Source organism: Jaculus jaculus, chromosome 10, assembly GCF_020740685.1.
Source record: "Jaculus jaculus isolate mJacJac1 chromosome 10, mJacJac1.mat.Y.cur, whole genome shotgun sequence".
Lineage (NCBI taxonomy): Eukaryota > Metazoa > Chordata > Mammalia > Rodentia > Dipodidae > Jaculus > Jaculus jaculus.
This window is the reverse complement of record NC_059111.1, coordinates 29892282-29908467: the sequence shown is the minus strand read 5'-3', so window position 1 is coordinate 29908467 and position 16186 is coordinate 29892282. Positions and strand designations below refer to the sequence as shown.

General features: G+C 38.7%; 1 protein-coding gene across 6 annotated transcripts in view; it reads left to right on the top strand.

The window, feature by feature from the left end:
• Dop1a (DOP1 leucine zipper like protein A) overlaps positions 1 to 16186 on the top strand; it is a 95188-nt gene that overhangs the window by 48383 nt on the left and 30619 nt on the right. For all 6 annotated transcript variants that reach the window (XM_045160775.1, XM_045160776.1, XM_045160777.1 and 3 more), the window contains 6 exons: positions 145 to 242; positions 2101 to 2360; positions 4190 to 6182; positions 7024 to 7135; positions 7228 to 7410; positions 9340 to 9465. In XM_045160775.1, the coding sequence (XP_045016710.1) occupies positions 145 to 242; positions 2101 to 2360; positions 4190 to 6182; positions 7024 to 7135; positions 7228 to 7410; positions 9340 to 9465 (2772 nt within the window). The remainder of the gene's footprint in view (positions 1 to 144; positions 243 to 2100; positions 2361 to 4189; positions 6183 to 7023; positions 7136 to 7227; positions 7411 to 9339; positions 9466 to 16186) is intronic.

Here is a 16186-nt window from a genome sequence, read left to right as displayed (position 1 = left end):
TTCTATAAAAATATACAGCAGTTTATTGCATTATATACAGGAGTAGAGTGAACACTGACGGAATGCTCCAAGGTAGTCATTTGATTTATCTCAAGCATTATATTCAGTAGAAAAGAAAATGATTTTCTTTCTTTTATTTACCAGAAAATAAGGATGGAAGCACATGCGAAGTTTGCGGTTCTTTGGCATCTAACAAGGGATCTTCACATAAATAAGTCATCTTTTGCACGTTCCTTTGACAGGTTGGTTACATTGTATATTCACATATTACAGTCAGATGGCCTATGATCACTTCTTGAATGATGTTTCTAGTTTGGAAGGACAAGATGTAAGAATCTATAAATTTCATGAAGAGAATTGATGAGTTGATTGACATGTAAGATATATGGAAATGCAGGATAGTTCCACTCACCTATTAGATTTTTCACCCCATCCCTAGAACAGTGAGAGCTCTTTTCTGTCATGGGACCACCATTCATCAGCCCTACTACGATCCAAGGACCATTCCAAAATTGTCAGGGAGACAGCAGTACAACTAGCCTTGTTAGAGTTATATCCACATTTGATGAAAATTTATTAAAAAAATACATGGCTTAAGTATTTTTCAGTCTTTCTTTCTGAACTTGGACTAAACTAGAATCTATAACTGAAAACACTGCTAGGTCCCTTGCATGGATTGAAAGAACTTATAGTTGCCTGAAAGTGATTTTTCATTTTGTCTAAGCATAAATGCAACTGGAGTAATACATATCTCAAATACCAGATTTATATTAACTTTGAAGGAGCTACTATTTATAGATAGGCCCATATATTGTCATAAAATAGCAATCTCTTGCCTGCAGTTCTTATAAAGGTAGACATAAATCTAACTATGGATAAAGCCCAGCTTCAGATTAGGTATGTGCCCTGTTGGACATTGTTTCAATTAGTGTTTTTTCAACAGCACCACCTTAAATGATTTGCTATTAAGCCATATATTAAATCTCTATAATTAAGTAGGCCCTACACTACATGCCATACACATAAGTTTATAACATGACAACCACCTACTCTTACAAATGAGGTAGTTGAGGCCCATAAAAGTTATGTTCATTGCCCAAGACCCTACAAGAGCTTTGCGTATTACGTTTTGTGATTCCAAACTCTACCCCATACCTTTCATTAAAGATCTTTCCTTGAATTAAGTATGTACTCGTGACCCCTGAAGAGAATGAGCAAAGTGACCTCACTAGCATAGGAACAGTGCTGGACTGCTAAGGCTTTTTAGTACTTGATGGCATCAGAGGGACATTCCACTAAAACAGACTCATTTAATTTTTTCTATTCTTTAGCATTTATCTTATAAAAGGTATCTATATGGTATTTTAAAAAGTCAAGTAGGGCTGGAGAGATGGCTTAGCCGTTGAGGTGCTTGCGTGTGAAGCCTAAGGACCTATGTTAAATTCCACGTAATGCTGAAGCACAAGGTGACACATATGCAGGTTCGTACATACACACAAGGTGGTGTACATGTCTGAAGTTGGATTGCAGTTGCCAGAGGCCCTGGCATACCAGGTGTCTCCCTCATAAAAAAATAAAATTAAAAGAAAATACAAGTACATAAAAGGGAAAAAATCTATTTTCTACTTTGCATTGTATTACTGAGATCTGGTAGTGTAACAATATAAAATGTACCTGGTAGCATAAGGCTGCAGTCTCAACTACTTGAAGGCTGAGGTAGGAGAATTATAAGTTCAAGTCCTGCCTGACCTATAGAGCAAGTTTAAGGTCAGCCTTGGCAAATTGGCAAGAGCTTGTCTTAAGATTAAAAATGAGGTTAAGAAGAAGAAAGAAAAGCAAAAGAGGCTTGAATATAGTAAGTGCTTGCCTAATATATAGGAGACTCTGGATTCATTGCCCAATATAGAAGGAAGGAAAGAAAAGCAAAGGAGTAGAAAAGAAAAAAATACAGAAAAATATTATGATCAAAAGTTATTTTAAAGAATTATTGCTTTAAAGTTGCTAACTTTAAAATAAGTACAAAATACATTAATTTTGAAAAAATAGTACTGCAATTAAAAGAATTTACCTCTTTGTCTTCACTATTGGTGTTCATTTTAGGTCACTGTTCATCATGTTAGATAGCCTTAATAGTCTCGATGGTTCTACTAGTTCTGTGGGGCAAGCTTGGCTGAACCAAGTCCTACAAAGACATGATATTGCAAGAGTTCTGGAACCATTGCTATTGCTTCTGCTTCACCCAAAAACCCAGAGGGTTTCAGTACAGCGTGTGCAAGCAGAACGTTACTGGAACAAGAGTCCTTGTTTTCCAGGAGAAGAAAGTGACAAGCATTTCATGCAGCAGTTCCCTTGCAGCAGTGGTGAGTATCACGTGAAGGTAGGAAACCTCTCATTGCATCACATAACAGTGATTGGCAAGATAGTTGCATGTGTGATTTTTTTTTTTTCATGGTTTGTTTCTTCCCCTCTTCATGTACTGGAAGTATCATCTTGCCATGTCAAAAGGTACCTCATCAGTCACCACCTTAGAATTCTTGGGACTCTTAGCAGTTGACCTTCTCAGAGGAGGAATCACCCTTAGCTGTGATTAGAGACATTCTTCAGTTTTGATGGAGATCGCACTGTAGATCCGCCAAAGCTTTGTTGATATTTCATGAGTAATTTATAGTAAACCCATAATGCATATTTTCTATTAGATGAATTGTTTTCCTCATCTATGCAATGCTACTAACATCCACTACATAAGGGTACATAATGATATGAACATTAGATGTAGTCATGATTATGACATACTTACTTCAGTGACTGGTGTATCATGTTTAATATTCACTGTTGTTACTACGAAGTTCACCACCTCCACACTGTTAAGTAAGGTCCTCTATACAGTGTGTGTTATGCTTTAAGGCCAGTGACTCCCACATACTTTATTTGCATACAGAAAATCATAAGGTCAGTAATACAAAGGTTATGTTACTAATAGGTGGTGTTTGTTGAACACTGTGCCTTTTCTCTGTGCCTTATGGCTGGTAAATAATGAGCTAGAGTCAAACTATCATGCTTCTGTCCCATTTCTAGTGTGTTTCTGTGATTTGGGATCCTCTCCTTACCTTCCTCTCTACTACTTAACTCTGAATGGTCCAAGAACTTATTGCCTGCTTATTGCCAGTACATCCTATCAATAGCTCTTTGTCTGTTACGTCCCTCTCTACCTGAGGTCAGTCTCAGATTTAACCTGTGGTACCATAAATTTGGTAGCATTTAGTTGAACTATGCATACAGAACTGAGACGTGCACCTTTTCTGAAAGATTGCCTTTGACATAGTATGCCTTCTCCCCAAAATGCAGACATAGGTGGTTATGTTTGTGGTCCCCTACTAAATTTAAACACCTTCAAGAAAAACAATTGTGCATTGCCCTTCCTTCCTTATTCATCTTATTCATTGTCCCTCAGTTTAAGATCTGTTGCAGTCAGGTTTGCATTGCTGGCAGAAATCCACCCGACCAATAGCAACTTGTGGGGGGGAAAGGTTTATTTTGTCTTGCAGACTCAAGGGGAAGCTCCATGATGGCAGGGGAAAATGATGGCATGAGCAGAGGGTGGATGTCACTCCTGGGCAACATCAGATGGACAATAGCAACAGGAGAATGTGCCAAACACTGGCAAGGGGAAACTGGCTATAATACCCATAAGCCCACCCCCAACAATTAACTGCCTTTAGGAGGCGTTAATTCCCAAATCTCCATCAGCTGAGAACCTAGCACCTAAGTTTATGGGGGACACCTGAATCAAACCACCACAGGATCTTACACATACTAAATAATTTGTAAATATTTGTTGAATTTTTACTAAAATCAAGGAGGTTCTTTATGTATTTGAACATATACTATTTGAAGTCTTAGAAGTAGCATAAGTAAAAGGAAGTATATCACACAGAAATTTTAAACAATAATAAAAATATCTTATTTGGGGTGGGGGAGACAAATTTTTATGTTCTAACTATATTAAGCCACAAGTTCTGGTAGTCATCTGCATCATTATCTAACTTAAAAGGCCTATGATAATGGTAAAATATAATTTGCATATGATAAAATAATGATTGCAAGTTTTGAAGTTCGTTTACCTTTCTGCATTTCAATTATTTTAATGCTTTTTGTATTCTTTCTCCTTAATTTTTGTGTCATACGCCAGTAAGCCAAGTTCAAGTCATTGCATCAAAAGGAAATGGTGAAAAGCCACTTACCATGGATGAAATAGAGAACTTCAGTCTCACTGTTAATCCCTTGAGTGACAGACTGTCCCTTCTCAGCACTAGCAGCGAGACTATCCCCATGGTTGTGTCAGATTTTGACCTTCCAGATCAGCAGATAGAAATACTGCAGAGCTCTGACTCTGGGTGTTCACAGTCCTCTGTGGGAGACAACTTCATCTATGAGGTTGACCCTGAAAATGGGAATCCTCATGAGGACCCCCACATGCCAAAGGCGAGCTCTCCAGATGCTGATGTGCAGCAGGTGGTGTTTGACCTCATAGGTCAAGTGGTGAGTGGCCTTGAGGCTGAATCTGCATCTGTTACGTCTGAGTTAGAAATTGAAACTCTGCCTGCAAAGGGTGGGGATTTGGATCTAGGTAAAGAGGCGGTAAATAAGAGCGAGGATGAGGCTGCCCAGCGAAGCCCCAGTGCTCTGCCGAGAGAAGGAAGTCCGCACTTCCTGCCTGTGCCTGCAGAACAGAGCTGTGAATGTGTGGTAAATGGAATCTCCAGGAACAGCTCCTCGCCTTGTATTTCAGGAGCTGCACAGACTCTGCATGACACTTCTGTGTTGTCTACAGAAACCAGATCTAGACAGAGGAGCCACAGTAGTATTCAGTTTAGTTTCAAAGAAAAGTTACCAGAAAAGGTCTCAGAGAAAGAAACTATAGTTAAGGAGTCAGGTAAACAACCAGGAGCAAAACCCAAAGTAAAGCTTGCCAGAAAAAAGGACGAGGACAAGAAAAAAGCTTCAAATGAAAAACTGAAGCAAACCAGTGTATTCTTCAGTGATGGCCTGGATTTAGAGAACTGGTATAGCTGCGGGGAAGGAGAGATTTCTGAAATTGAGAGTGACATGGGTTCTCCAGGTTCACGGAAGTCTCCCAATTTCAACATTCATCCTCTCTATCAACACGTGCTTCTGTACCTCCAGCTGTATGATTCATCAAGGACCCTGTACGCCTTCTCTGCCATCAAAGCCATCTTGAAAACTAATCCTCTTGCTTTTGTGAATGCCATTTCCACCACCAGTGTGAATAATGCATACACTCCCCAGTTGTCTCTGCTTCAGAATCTGTTGGCCAGACACCGGATCTCTGTCATGGGCAAAGACTTTTATAGTCACATTCCAGTGGACTCAAATCATAACTTCCGCAGTTCTATGTACATTGAAATTCTTATTTCCCTTTGTTTGTATTACATGCGTAGCCACTACCCAGCCCATGTTAAGGTCACCACCCATGACTTGATAGGTAATCGGAACATGCAGATGATGAGCATAGAAATTTTGACTCTCCTCTTTACTGAGCTAGCAAAAGTGATAGAAAGCTCAGCGAAGGGTTTTCCTAGTTTTATCTCTGATATGTTATCTAAGTGCAAAGTTCAGAAAGTGATTCTTCACTGCTTACTATCATCTATATTTAGTGCACAGAAGTGGCATAGTGAGAAAATGACGGGGAAGAACATAGTTGCTGTGGAAGAAGGTTTCTCAGAGGACAGTCTCATCAACTTCTCTGAGGATGAAGTTGACAGTGGCAGCACACTCCAGTCGCAGCTGCTTAGGGTGCTTCAGAAACTGATTGTTCTAGAACACCGCGTGATGACTATTCCTGAAGACAGTGAAACAGGTTTTGATTTTGTTGTGCCTGATGTGGAACACATCAGTCCCCATCAGCCTATGACTTCTCTACAGTACTTGCATGCTCAACCAATCACATGTCAGGGCATGTTCCTCTGTGCAGTAATACGAGCATTGCATCAGCACTGTGCTTGTAAGATGCACCCACAGTGGATTTGTTTGATCACCTCGACTCTGCCTTACATGGGGAAAGTTCTGCAGAGAGTAGTGGTTTCTGTAACACTACAGCTGTGCAGAAATTTAGATAATCTAATTCAGCAGTACAAATATGAAACAGGATTATCTGATAGTAGGTAAGAGCAGTGTTAATTTTGTTGTCATTGCTTAAATGTCCCACAAGTCAGGCACAGTTTGACTAGAGCTCAGGGGGATGATTCAGTAATAAGAGTGAGTGCTTAGTCTACATGAGACCCTGAGTTTGATCACTCAAGTACTACCAAAAAATAACTATGAATAAATAAAAGAGTTGTAAGTAGTACACTACTTTTATAAAGAAGAAAATTTAGCTTGAGAAAATAAATCAATCAGTGAATTCAGCATAGAGGAGATAGCCTTTGTTTTTTCCCAAGGACTGAAAGTAATTGTGATGGTCTTATGACTGAATTGGCAAATGTAATATGATGCTCAAAAAGGGTTTGCATGTCTTTGTCTGGTATGCTACCTAAACACAAGTTAATTTAAATGTACAAGTTTTTCCCATCTAATTTGTTTGTTTTGAATTCTGGTTTAGTGGTAAACTCCACCTGTGTGCCTTAGCCACATTCAAAATAAATCTGAAAAGTTAGATGTTTCCTAGACAGATTGTTTAGTTTTTCTTAAGAAAAACCTCAACAACTGCCTGTAAAGTAATAAAATTGCCACTGTTGCTTGGTATTGATTTGTCATTCCGTAGTAGGTAGAGGTATACTGGCTACATTTGTTTATTTTGTATAGAATTCCTTACTCCAAAAGAATTCTAGTGAGGTTAGACAACCCCCATGTTACAGATTAGGAAGTAGTAAACTGGGATCCTGTTCCCTTAATTATGTATTCATCCATTTACTGAGCACCTGTTGTGTGCTGGATATTTACTAATGGTAAATATGAACTATGAGTTCGCAGAACTTGTGTTCAGATGAATGCATTTGATTTCAGGCCTCTGTGGATGGCATCAGTTATTCCACCAGATATGATTCTTACTCTTTTAGAAGGGATCACGGCCATTATCCATTACTGTCTGTTGGATCCAACTACACAGTATCATCAAGTAAGACTTCATAGACATTTGTAGGCTTTTAAACAACTAGTGAGTCCAATAAGTCTCCTCAGTAACTAATTATGTTTTTCTCTACTCAAAAGCTTTTGGTCAGTGTAGACCAAAAACACTTGTTTGAAGCCCGCAGTGGAATCCTGTCAATCCTGCACATGATTATGTCCTCAGTGACACTGCTTTGGAGTGTCCTGCACCAGGCTGAGGCTGCAGAAAAGAGGACAGCTGCCGCATCTGCCTCTGTGACCACTATCAACCTCGGAGCCACAAAGGTTAGGTGGTTCATACTTCCTCTGTACAGTCAACTTGAGGACTCCTCCAAGATTCAATTCAGAATGTATGAATATCTTAGGTGATATTTGTGACATTTGGTATAAATTTTTAAGTTTTATTGACTTGTGGTTCACATATCACAGAATTCATCCAGTTAAGGTATATAAACTAGTGGTATTTCTCAGTAAATATATAAAGTTATGAAATTATCACAATCTATAATATTCAGCTGTTTTTACTACAAAATAATTCCTTGTGCCCACTGTTACTCACTGCTTAGTGCCCAACTCCAGTTGAGCACTTAGATATTTTCTCTATAGGGGTTTAATTTTTCTGGTCACATAGAAATAAGTTAATATACTGTTTGGTCTTTTGTGTCTAGATCCTTTTTCATGTGACATTTTAGAAGTTTATTCATACATGCTATAACTATGTTCCCTTTTTTAGGACAGTATGTACTAACATTTAATATGCATTGCCCTCCTGAAAAGCAATTTAGCACCAAGTACAGAGAATGTAGTTTCATAGCCAAGCCTCATTTAGTGGCACAGTTTGGTAATCCTAACACTCTGGAGGCTGATACAGGAGGATCACAAGTTTGAGGCCATCCTGACCTACCAAACATGTTTCAGGCAGGCTGGGCTGCATAATGAAAAAACCGAAAGAAAAGAAGGAACACATTTCATAGTCTTTGACATAGCATCTACTTTAGAAATGAATTCTAAGGTAATCAGAGTTATGCAGTGTTTATTGTAGCAACTTGCAAGAAAACTTCCTAAATGGTAAATAAGCTGATGGGTGAATCACACTCTCATGGGGGCAAGATTAAACCACTAAGTACTGTGGTTCTGGAAAACTTATTGGATTTTTAAAAAGTGCTCAAAAGTTCAGTAAAAAGGGGAACCTTACCTAATTGAATAATTATCATGTTTCTAGTTGGGCAACAATTATTTATAGTTTATGAGTAATTGTCACAGGATAAATGGATTAGTACTTGAATTTTTTTACTCTCTTGTAGTATTTTTTATATTTTCTACTTTATATTTTAAACATTTTGTAAATGTTGTCATTAAACAAGTACAGTTGTCAAATTGGCATCAGTCAATAGCCTAATCTTACCCTGGACTTAATTGCTTAGATCTGAGAGACACTGAATTGGAGCTATAACTAAGCAATGAGACTTGGTTTAAACTCTACTTTTAAGTTTCATTTTACCTGAATATAAAACATAATTTATAGCTTTGTTATATTGTCATGTTTTATATAACTTATATAATTATAATTGAATATGAAACACAAGTTTACCTGTAAATACCTATACTCTTTTTTTTTTTTTTTTTTTCTTGGTTTTTCGAGGTAGGGTTTCACTGTACTCCAGGCTGACCAGGAATTCACTCTGTGGTTTCAGTGTGGCCTCATGGTGATTCTCCTACCTCTGCTTCCTCAGTGCTGGTATTAAAGGGATGTGCCACCACACCTGGCTACCTATACTCTTTTTAATGACTGAATCTTTAGGAGCTGGAAGACTTTTAGACTGTAAAAGTGAAATGAAAATTTCATATTTTCATATTTCATATCTTGTGGTTTCCTGATATCTAGTCCCAGTGTTTGTTAGATTGTGTTTAGCTGACTGGTAGCTGTCACTTTCTATGTTTTGTTTTGTTTTGTTTTTTTCTTTTCAGAATTGAAGTAGGGTGGTTGTAGCTATATTTTTTGAAATAGGACCACACTGTGAAGCCCAGGCTGGCTGTGAACTACTGAACCTCTTGCCTTGGCTTCCAGAATACTAGGCTTTTAGACATGTGCCATGAACCCAGAAACAGCATCTAACACTAACAAAGGATTTTGTGCTGATACTAAGCTAAACGTTTTGTCTAGTTATTAGTGTTTTAATTTTTTTCACTTTCAATATGTTTAAATTATTTTAGAACTTGAGACAACAAATTCTGGAATTATTGGGTCCCATTTCAATGAACCATGGTGTGCATTTCATGGCTGCCATTGCATTTGTGTGGAATGAAAGAAAACAGAGCAAAACCACTAGCCGAAACAAGGTATTTATTTGGTACTGATTTCATGTGATCATATGTGCTAATTTTATTTTATATATATATACACACATATATATATGTACATACACACATACATATATATATATACATATATATGTATGTATGTATGTATGTGTATATATATATACACATACACACACATACATGCATACATATATTGATTTTCAAATATCCAAGCACTGCAGCAGGGATGAAGTGTGTGGAGATTGGAAAAGCAGAAGTTTGTCCACATGTGTTGATAATGACTGGTTGCCTAAATTTCTCCTTAAAATCTGGTATCAAGTATAAAAGATAGTATTATAAGCCAAGCTCTATAGCTCATTGCTAGAGAGTACTTGCCTATCATTCAGAAGGCCCTGGATTCAACCCTAACACTGGGAAAAAAAATACGTATTAGACAGAAAAAGAAATTAATGAAATTAACCTCCTATCCCTGTATTTCAAATGGAAATTATGATGTATTTCTTTAATAGTGACAAGGGTGCTGTTGCAGTATGGTTCCCATTGCTGGTAGAAATCACCCAACCAAGAGCAGCTTCTGGGAAAAAGAGATTTATTTTGGCTTACAGGCTCAAGGGGAAGCTCCATGATGGCAGGGGGAAAGGATGGCATGAGCAGAGGGTGGACATCACCCCCTGGCCAACATAAAGTGGACAATAGCAACAGGAGGTGTGCCAAACACTGGCAAGGGGAAACTGGCTATAACACCCATAAGACCGCCCCCAACAATACACTCCCTCCAAGAGGCATTAATTCCCAAATATCCATCACTTGGGAACCTAGCATTCAGAACACCTAAGTTTGTGGAGGACACCTGAATCAAACCACTACAGGTGCAAAGCAAGGATATGGATAACTTTAAAAAAAATATTTACTGGACAGAGTATGGGATTGACAGGGCCTTTTGCCACTGCAAACAAATTCCAGACACATGTGCCACTTTTAATCTGGCTTTATGTGGATCCTGGGAAATTGAACCCAGACCAACAAGCATTGCAAGCAACATTAACTGCTCATTCATCTTCTTAGTCGCAAGATTTTTCTTCTTGATGATAGTTTTTCATTATACAATGGCTTAAGTTATAAATCCCCCCCCCTTTTTTTTTTTCAAAGTAGGGTCTCACTGTAGCCCAGGCTTGCCTGGAATTCATCATGTAGTTTCAGGCTGGCCCCAAACTTACAGCAATCCTACCTCAGTGAATGGGTGTGCCAGGGCTTCTAGCCACAACAGACTAACTCCAGATGCATGTGCCACTGTTTCATTTCAATAATTTCTGCCCTAATCTTTATTATTTCATCCCATCTACTGAGTTTTGGTTTGCCTTGTTTTTCCAAGGGCATAAGAGGAATCATTAAGTTATTTTCTTGTGGCCTTTCTAATTTCTTAATATAGACACTTAAACTGTAAATTTTCTTCTTAGGATTGCCTTCATTGTGTCCCAAAGATTTTGGTATGTTGTGTTCTCAGAGTTATCATTTGATTCTATGAATTTTTTGGTTTCCTTCTTGATTTCTTCATTGACCCATTCATCATTTAGTAGTGTATTGCTTAATTTACATTAATTTGTGTATGCTCTATAGCTTTTCTTGATGTTGATTTGTAGTTTAAGCCCATTATGATCAGATAGAGTGCAAGGAATTAGTTTAATTTTCCTGTGTTTGTTAAGGTTTGCTTTATGTCCTAATATGTGGTATATTTTAGAGAATGTTCCATGAGCTGCTGAAAAGAATGTGTATTCTGCAGTGTTTGGGTGAAATGTTCAGATATCTGTTAGGTCCATTTATTCTGTGACATCATTTAATCCAGCTGCTTCTCTGTTTTTTGGTTTTTTTTTTTTTTATTGCTGGGATAACCTGTCATTTGATAAGAGTGGTGTATTGAAGTCACCCACTACAACTGTATTTGGTGTTATCTGTGACCTTAATTCTTAATAATGTTTGATGAAATTGGGAGCCACCATGTTAGGTGCATATATGCTTAGGATTGTAATGTCCTCCTGTTGGAGTGTTCCTTAATCAATATAAAGTAACCTTCTTTATCTTTCCTAACTAATGTTGGTTTGAAGTCTACCCTGTCAGATATTAGTATAGCAACACCTGCTTGTTTTCCAGGCCCGTTTGCTTGAAATACCATTTTTCAACCTTTCACCCTAAGACAGTGTCTATCTTTTATGGAAAGGTGCATTTCTTTAAGGCAACAAATAGAAGGATTCTGCTTTTTAACCCAGTGTGCAAACCTGTGTCTTTTGGTTGGGGCATTAAAGTCATTGATATTAAGAGTTATCATTCTTGCCATTCTTGTCTTTTTATAAAAGATTTTATTTTTATTTATTTATTTGAGACAGAGAGAGGGAGAGTGAGAATGGGCATGCCAGGGCCTCTAGCCACTGCAAACAAACTCCAGATACATGTGCATTTGGCATATGTGTGGGACCTGGAAAATTGAACCTGGGTCCTTAGGTTTCACAGGCATGCACCTGAACCGCTAAGCCATTTCTCCAGCCTGCCATTCTTCTTTTGTACTTCTTCTAGTTTTACCTTTGCTGTCTTGTATTAACTAGTATTTGAGTATGGTTTATTTTTTTCTGTTTCCTTATGTTTGTGCCTTTCTTTCTCTTCTGCATGGAGGATCCTTTCAAGTATTTTCTGTAGAGCTGGTTTGGTCTTCATATATTCCTTTAGTCTGTTTTTGTTGTGGAATGTCCTTATTTCTCCGTCTGTTTGGATGGATACCTTTGCAGGATAAAGCAACCTTGGTTGACAATTGTTATCTTTCAGGACTTAGAATATATCATCCCAAGCCCTTTTGGCTGTTGAAGTTTGTGTTGAATAATCTGTTACCCTGATGGGCTTGCCTTTCTAAGTGATTGCTATTTCTGCCTAACTGCTTTCAATATATTTTCTTTGATTTGTTTTGTAGTTTAGTTATAATATGACAGTGAGAGGTTCTTTTGTGATTCTGTCTGTTTTGCATTCTGAAGGCTTCCTATATCTGCATTGGCATTACCTTCCCTATTTGGGGGAAGTTTTCTTCTATATTTTGTTGAAAATACCTGCTATGCCTTTGGAGTGAAATTCCTCTCCTTCTACTATGCCCTGAATTCTTATGATTGATCACTTCATAGTGTCCCAAATGCCTTGAAATTCCCACCATTCATGACTTCCTATTAGTTTTTCTTTCTCTTGGTTGGACTATACTAGTTTTGTCACCTGGTCTTCTATTTTAGACATTCTGTCCTCTCCTGGATCCATTCTACTGGTGAGACTTTGTAGAGAGTTTTCTCTATGACTTACTCTGTTGTTCATTTCTAGTGTTTCTGATTGGTATTATTTTCATTATTTCTGCTTCCTCACTCATGTCTTGTCTTGTCCCCCTTATTTCGTTAAGTTGGTTTCCTATGTTCTCTTTCAGAAGTTTGTTTTCTTCTTTGATTCCTTTGATTTCTTAAAAATATATATATATATATATATATATATATATATATATATATATGTATGTGTATATATATGTGTGTGTGTGTATGTATATATATATTTAAAAAATCTTTGTCAGGCATTTCATCTAAAACAGTCCCATTGGAGGTTATTTCTGATGGATTTATAATTATTGGTTGGATTGTACTGTCCTGATTATTTGTGTTTTTGAATTATAATGTAGAGATTTTTGCATCTTGAGTTATTTTGATGCTTGAGTTTTCTAATTACCTGCAGTGTTCTTAGCCGTGTAAATCTGGCTTTATGTATCTTCAGGGTATGAGTTTAAAGTGCCAAGTGTAGCTCTTATACTCCCAGGAAACAGCAGGAGTGACCCTATGTGTTGAGTGTGCCTGCTATTCAAGTATTCTAGTAGACTGCATGGAGCAGTTTACTGGCAAATTCCAAAATTCAACTGAGCAATATACACAGTTAATCCAAACCAGCACCGTGTGTATATGCAAAAGTGCACTAACTTTTGGGGGAGTGAAGGCTGGCAAGATGCCTGGACTTGTACCAGACCTGCTCAGCCGGTCCCTGCTGTCGTCTCCTTCGGGTTTCTTGACTTTGTGAGGAGTCTGATGTGAGTGAGTGGAAAATCCATACACTTGGTTTCTGCTCCTGCAGCTCTGCTCTGGCCAGGTGGGCAGACGTGCGGACCAGGGCCGCTGGTACCTTGGTGGAATTATGGCCATCTTCTTCCTTTCTGGAAGATCTTAGTTTCTTCTGTGGCTGATAATAACTTAGGCACCTCACTTTTTGGAAGGGGAGTGTATTTTGTTGCTTTTCTGTTTATTTCCCTCCATTTGCCGCTTTGGGGTAGCTGCTATGCTGTTATCTTACCTGAAATTCTCCTTTATGAATTGTTTTCTTCTTTGATTCCTTTGATTTTTTAAACATATTTATAATCATTCTTTTGAAATCTTAGGCATTTCATCTAATTCAGTCTCACTGGAGGTCATTTCTGATGGATTTGTCATTTTTCATGGGATTATATTGTCTTCATTTTTTTGTGTTTCTTGTATTATAATGTAGAGATTTTTTGCATCTTGGGTTAATTTGATGCTTTGGTTTTCTAATTATCTGCAGTATTCTTAGACATGTGGATCTGATGTTATACATCTTCAGGATAGGAGCTTAAGGTGCCAGATGTGGCTATCATATTACTCCCAGAGTAACAGCAGAAGTGACCTTGGGTGTTTTGCCTGCTATGCAAGTATTCTAGAATAGTAAGCTAGTTGGTGCAAAATACAGGCAAGTTTTGAAATTCAGGTAAGCAATATACACACTCAGTTGAAACCAGCATGGAGTATTTATGTAAGAGTGAGGATTAAAACAAACAGATCATCTCACAAAGTAAAAGTCCCTAAGGGTGTGTGTTGCCCCACATCCTTAATCCTGTCAACTGGGAGACTGAGATTTCTGGTCAGTAAAGGGTTCCAGGTCAGGTTGGGGCTGAGTGAAACTCTGCCCCCAAGAATGACAGAAGAACACAAAGGCACTATAAATCTGGTAGCAACAAAATACAGCTTATTTAGGAATAGCAGAGCTGACCATCAGTCTAATCTAAAACATAACCTGCCCTGACTTGGAAGGTGAGATTAACACTTCCATTGCAGGCCTATATGCCAGGCTTTGGGGCAGGTATTAACCAGGCATAACTAGTCCTTACTACCTTTTGGAATGGCTTCCAGTCTCACCTATGCTTTGTGCCTGCTTTGGTCCCTCTTTACTGCACTGTGGGCTTGGCTAGGCTGGCTAGTTGGTGGGTCCATTGTTCTGATCACCTGTGCTGGTGTTGCGTGCTGTGTGGCTGATCTCCCTTCCGTAGGTCTCAAGTAGTTGCTGGTGCTTGTGGTTGGGGAGGCTGTGAAGTGTGCCTGAAGTTGTACCAGAGCTATGTAGCTGATCCCCGTGCTCCTCTTCCCCATGAGCCAATCAGCTGGTCCTGCTGTCTTCTCCTCCAGGTTGACTTTGTGAAGACAACGGTGTGATTTGAGAGTCTCTCCACTTGGGTTCTGCTCCTGTGGCTCAGGCAGGGGCTAATGCAACTATAGCTCTTCCCATAGACGTGGTCCAGGGTGGTGCCATACTGGGAGCTAATTCTGCCTGCTTTTGTGGTCTCTAGAAGCTCTTGGTCTTTCCTGCTTCTCTACTGTGGTTGATAATTTTTTTATACACCTTGACTTTTTGGTAGAAAAGTGTATTGGGGTATTTCTCTGCTTCTTTCCTCCCACCCCCCAGGCTGCTTTGACATAGCTACTATGTCACCATTTTAACTAGCGGTCCAGGAACAATTTTTTTTGTAATTTATTTATTAGAGATAGACACACAGAGAGAATGGGCACACCAGGGCCTCTAGCCACTGCAAACGAACTCCAGACACACATGCCACCATGTGCATCTGGCTTACCTGGGACCTGGAGAATCAAACCTGGGTCCTTAGGCTTCGTAGACGGGTGCCTTAACTGCTGAGCCATCTCTCCAGCCAGGAACAATTTTTTTTTTAATTTTTTTGTTTATTTTTATTTATTTATTTGAGAGCAACAAACAGAGAGAGAAAGAGGCAGATAGAGAGACTGGGTATGCCAGGGCCTCCAGCCACTGCAAATGAACTCCAGATGTGTGTGCCCCCTTGTGTATCTGGTTTATGTGGATCCTGGGGAATTGAGCCTCAAACCAGGGTCATTAGGCTTCACAGGCAAGTGCTTATTCACTAAGCCATCTCTCGAGCCCCAGGAACAATATTTTAATAGAAAGTGAAGCTAACCAAAACCAGTAGTTTATTCTCAGACAAATAAAACATTTGACAAAAAAGAAGTGCATTGATTTCACAATATGAGCACAGCCATAAAAAATTCATATGAACACTGGATACTGATTTGAATAAAATTAGTATACTAATTATGCTCAGAGGAGAGAGGGAAAATAATGAGAGCTTTTGTCTTCTCAAGTAAGATGTCAGTATTCAATGTCTAAAAGAAATCTTAAAACATGAAAGAAGAATTAATAGTACTGGGCTGGAGAGATGGCTTAGTGGCTAAGCGCTTGCCTGTGAAGCCTAAGGACCCCGGTTCAAGTCTCGATTCCCCAGGACCCAAGTTAGCCAGATGCACAAGGGGGTGCACGCGTCTGGAGTTCGTTTGCAGTGGCTGGAAGCCCTGGCATGCCCATCCTTTCTCTCTCTCTCTCTCTCTTTCTCTGTCTGTCGCTCTCAAATAAAGAAACA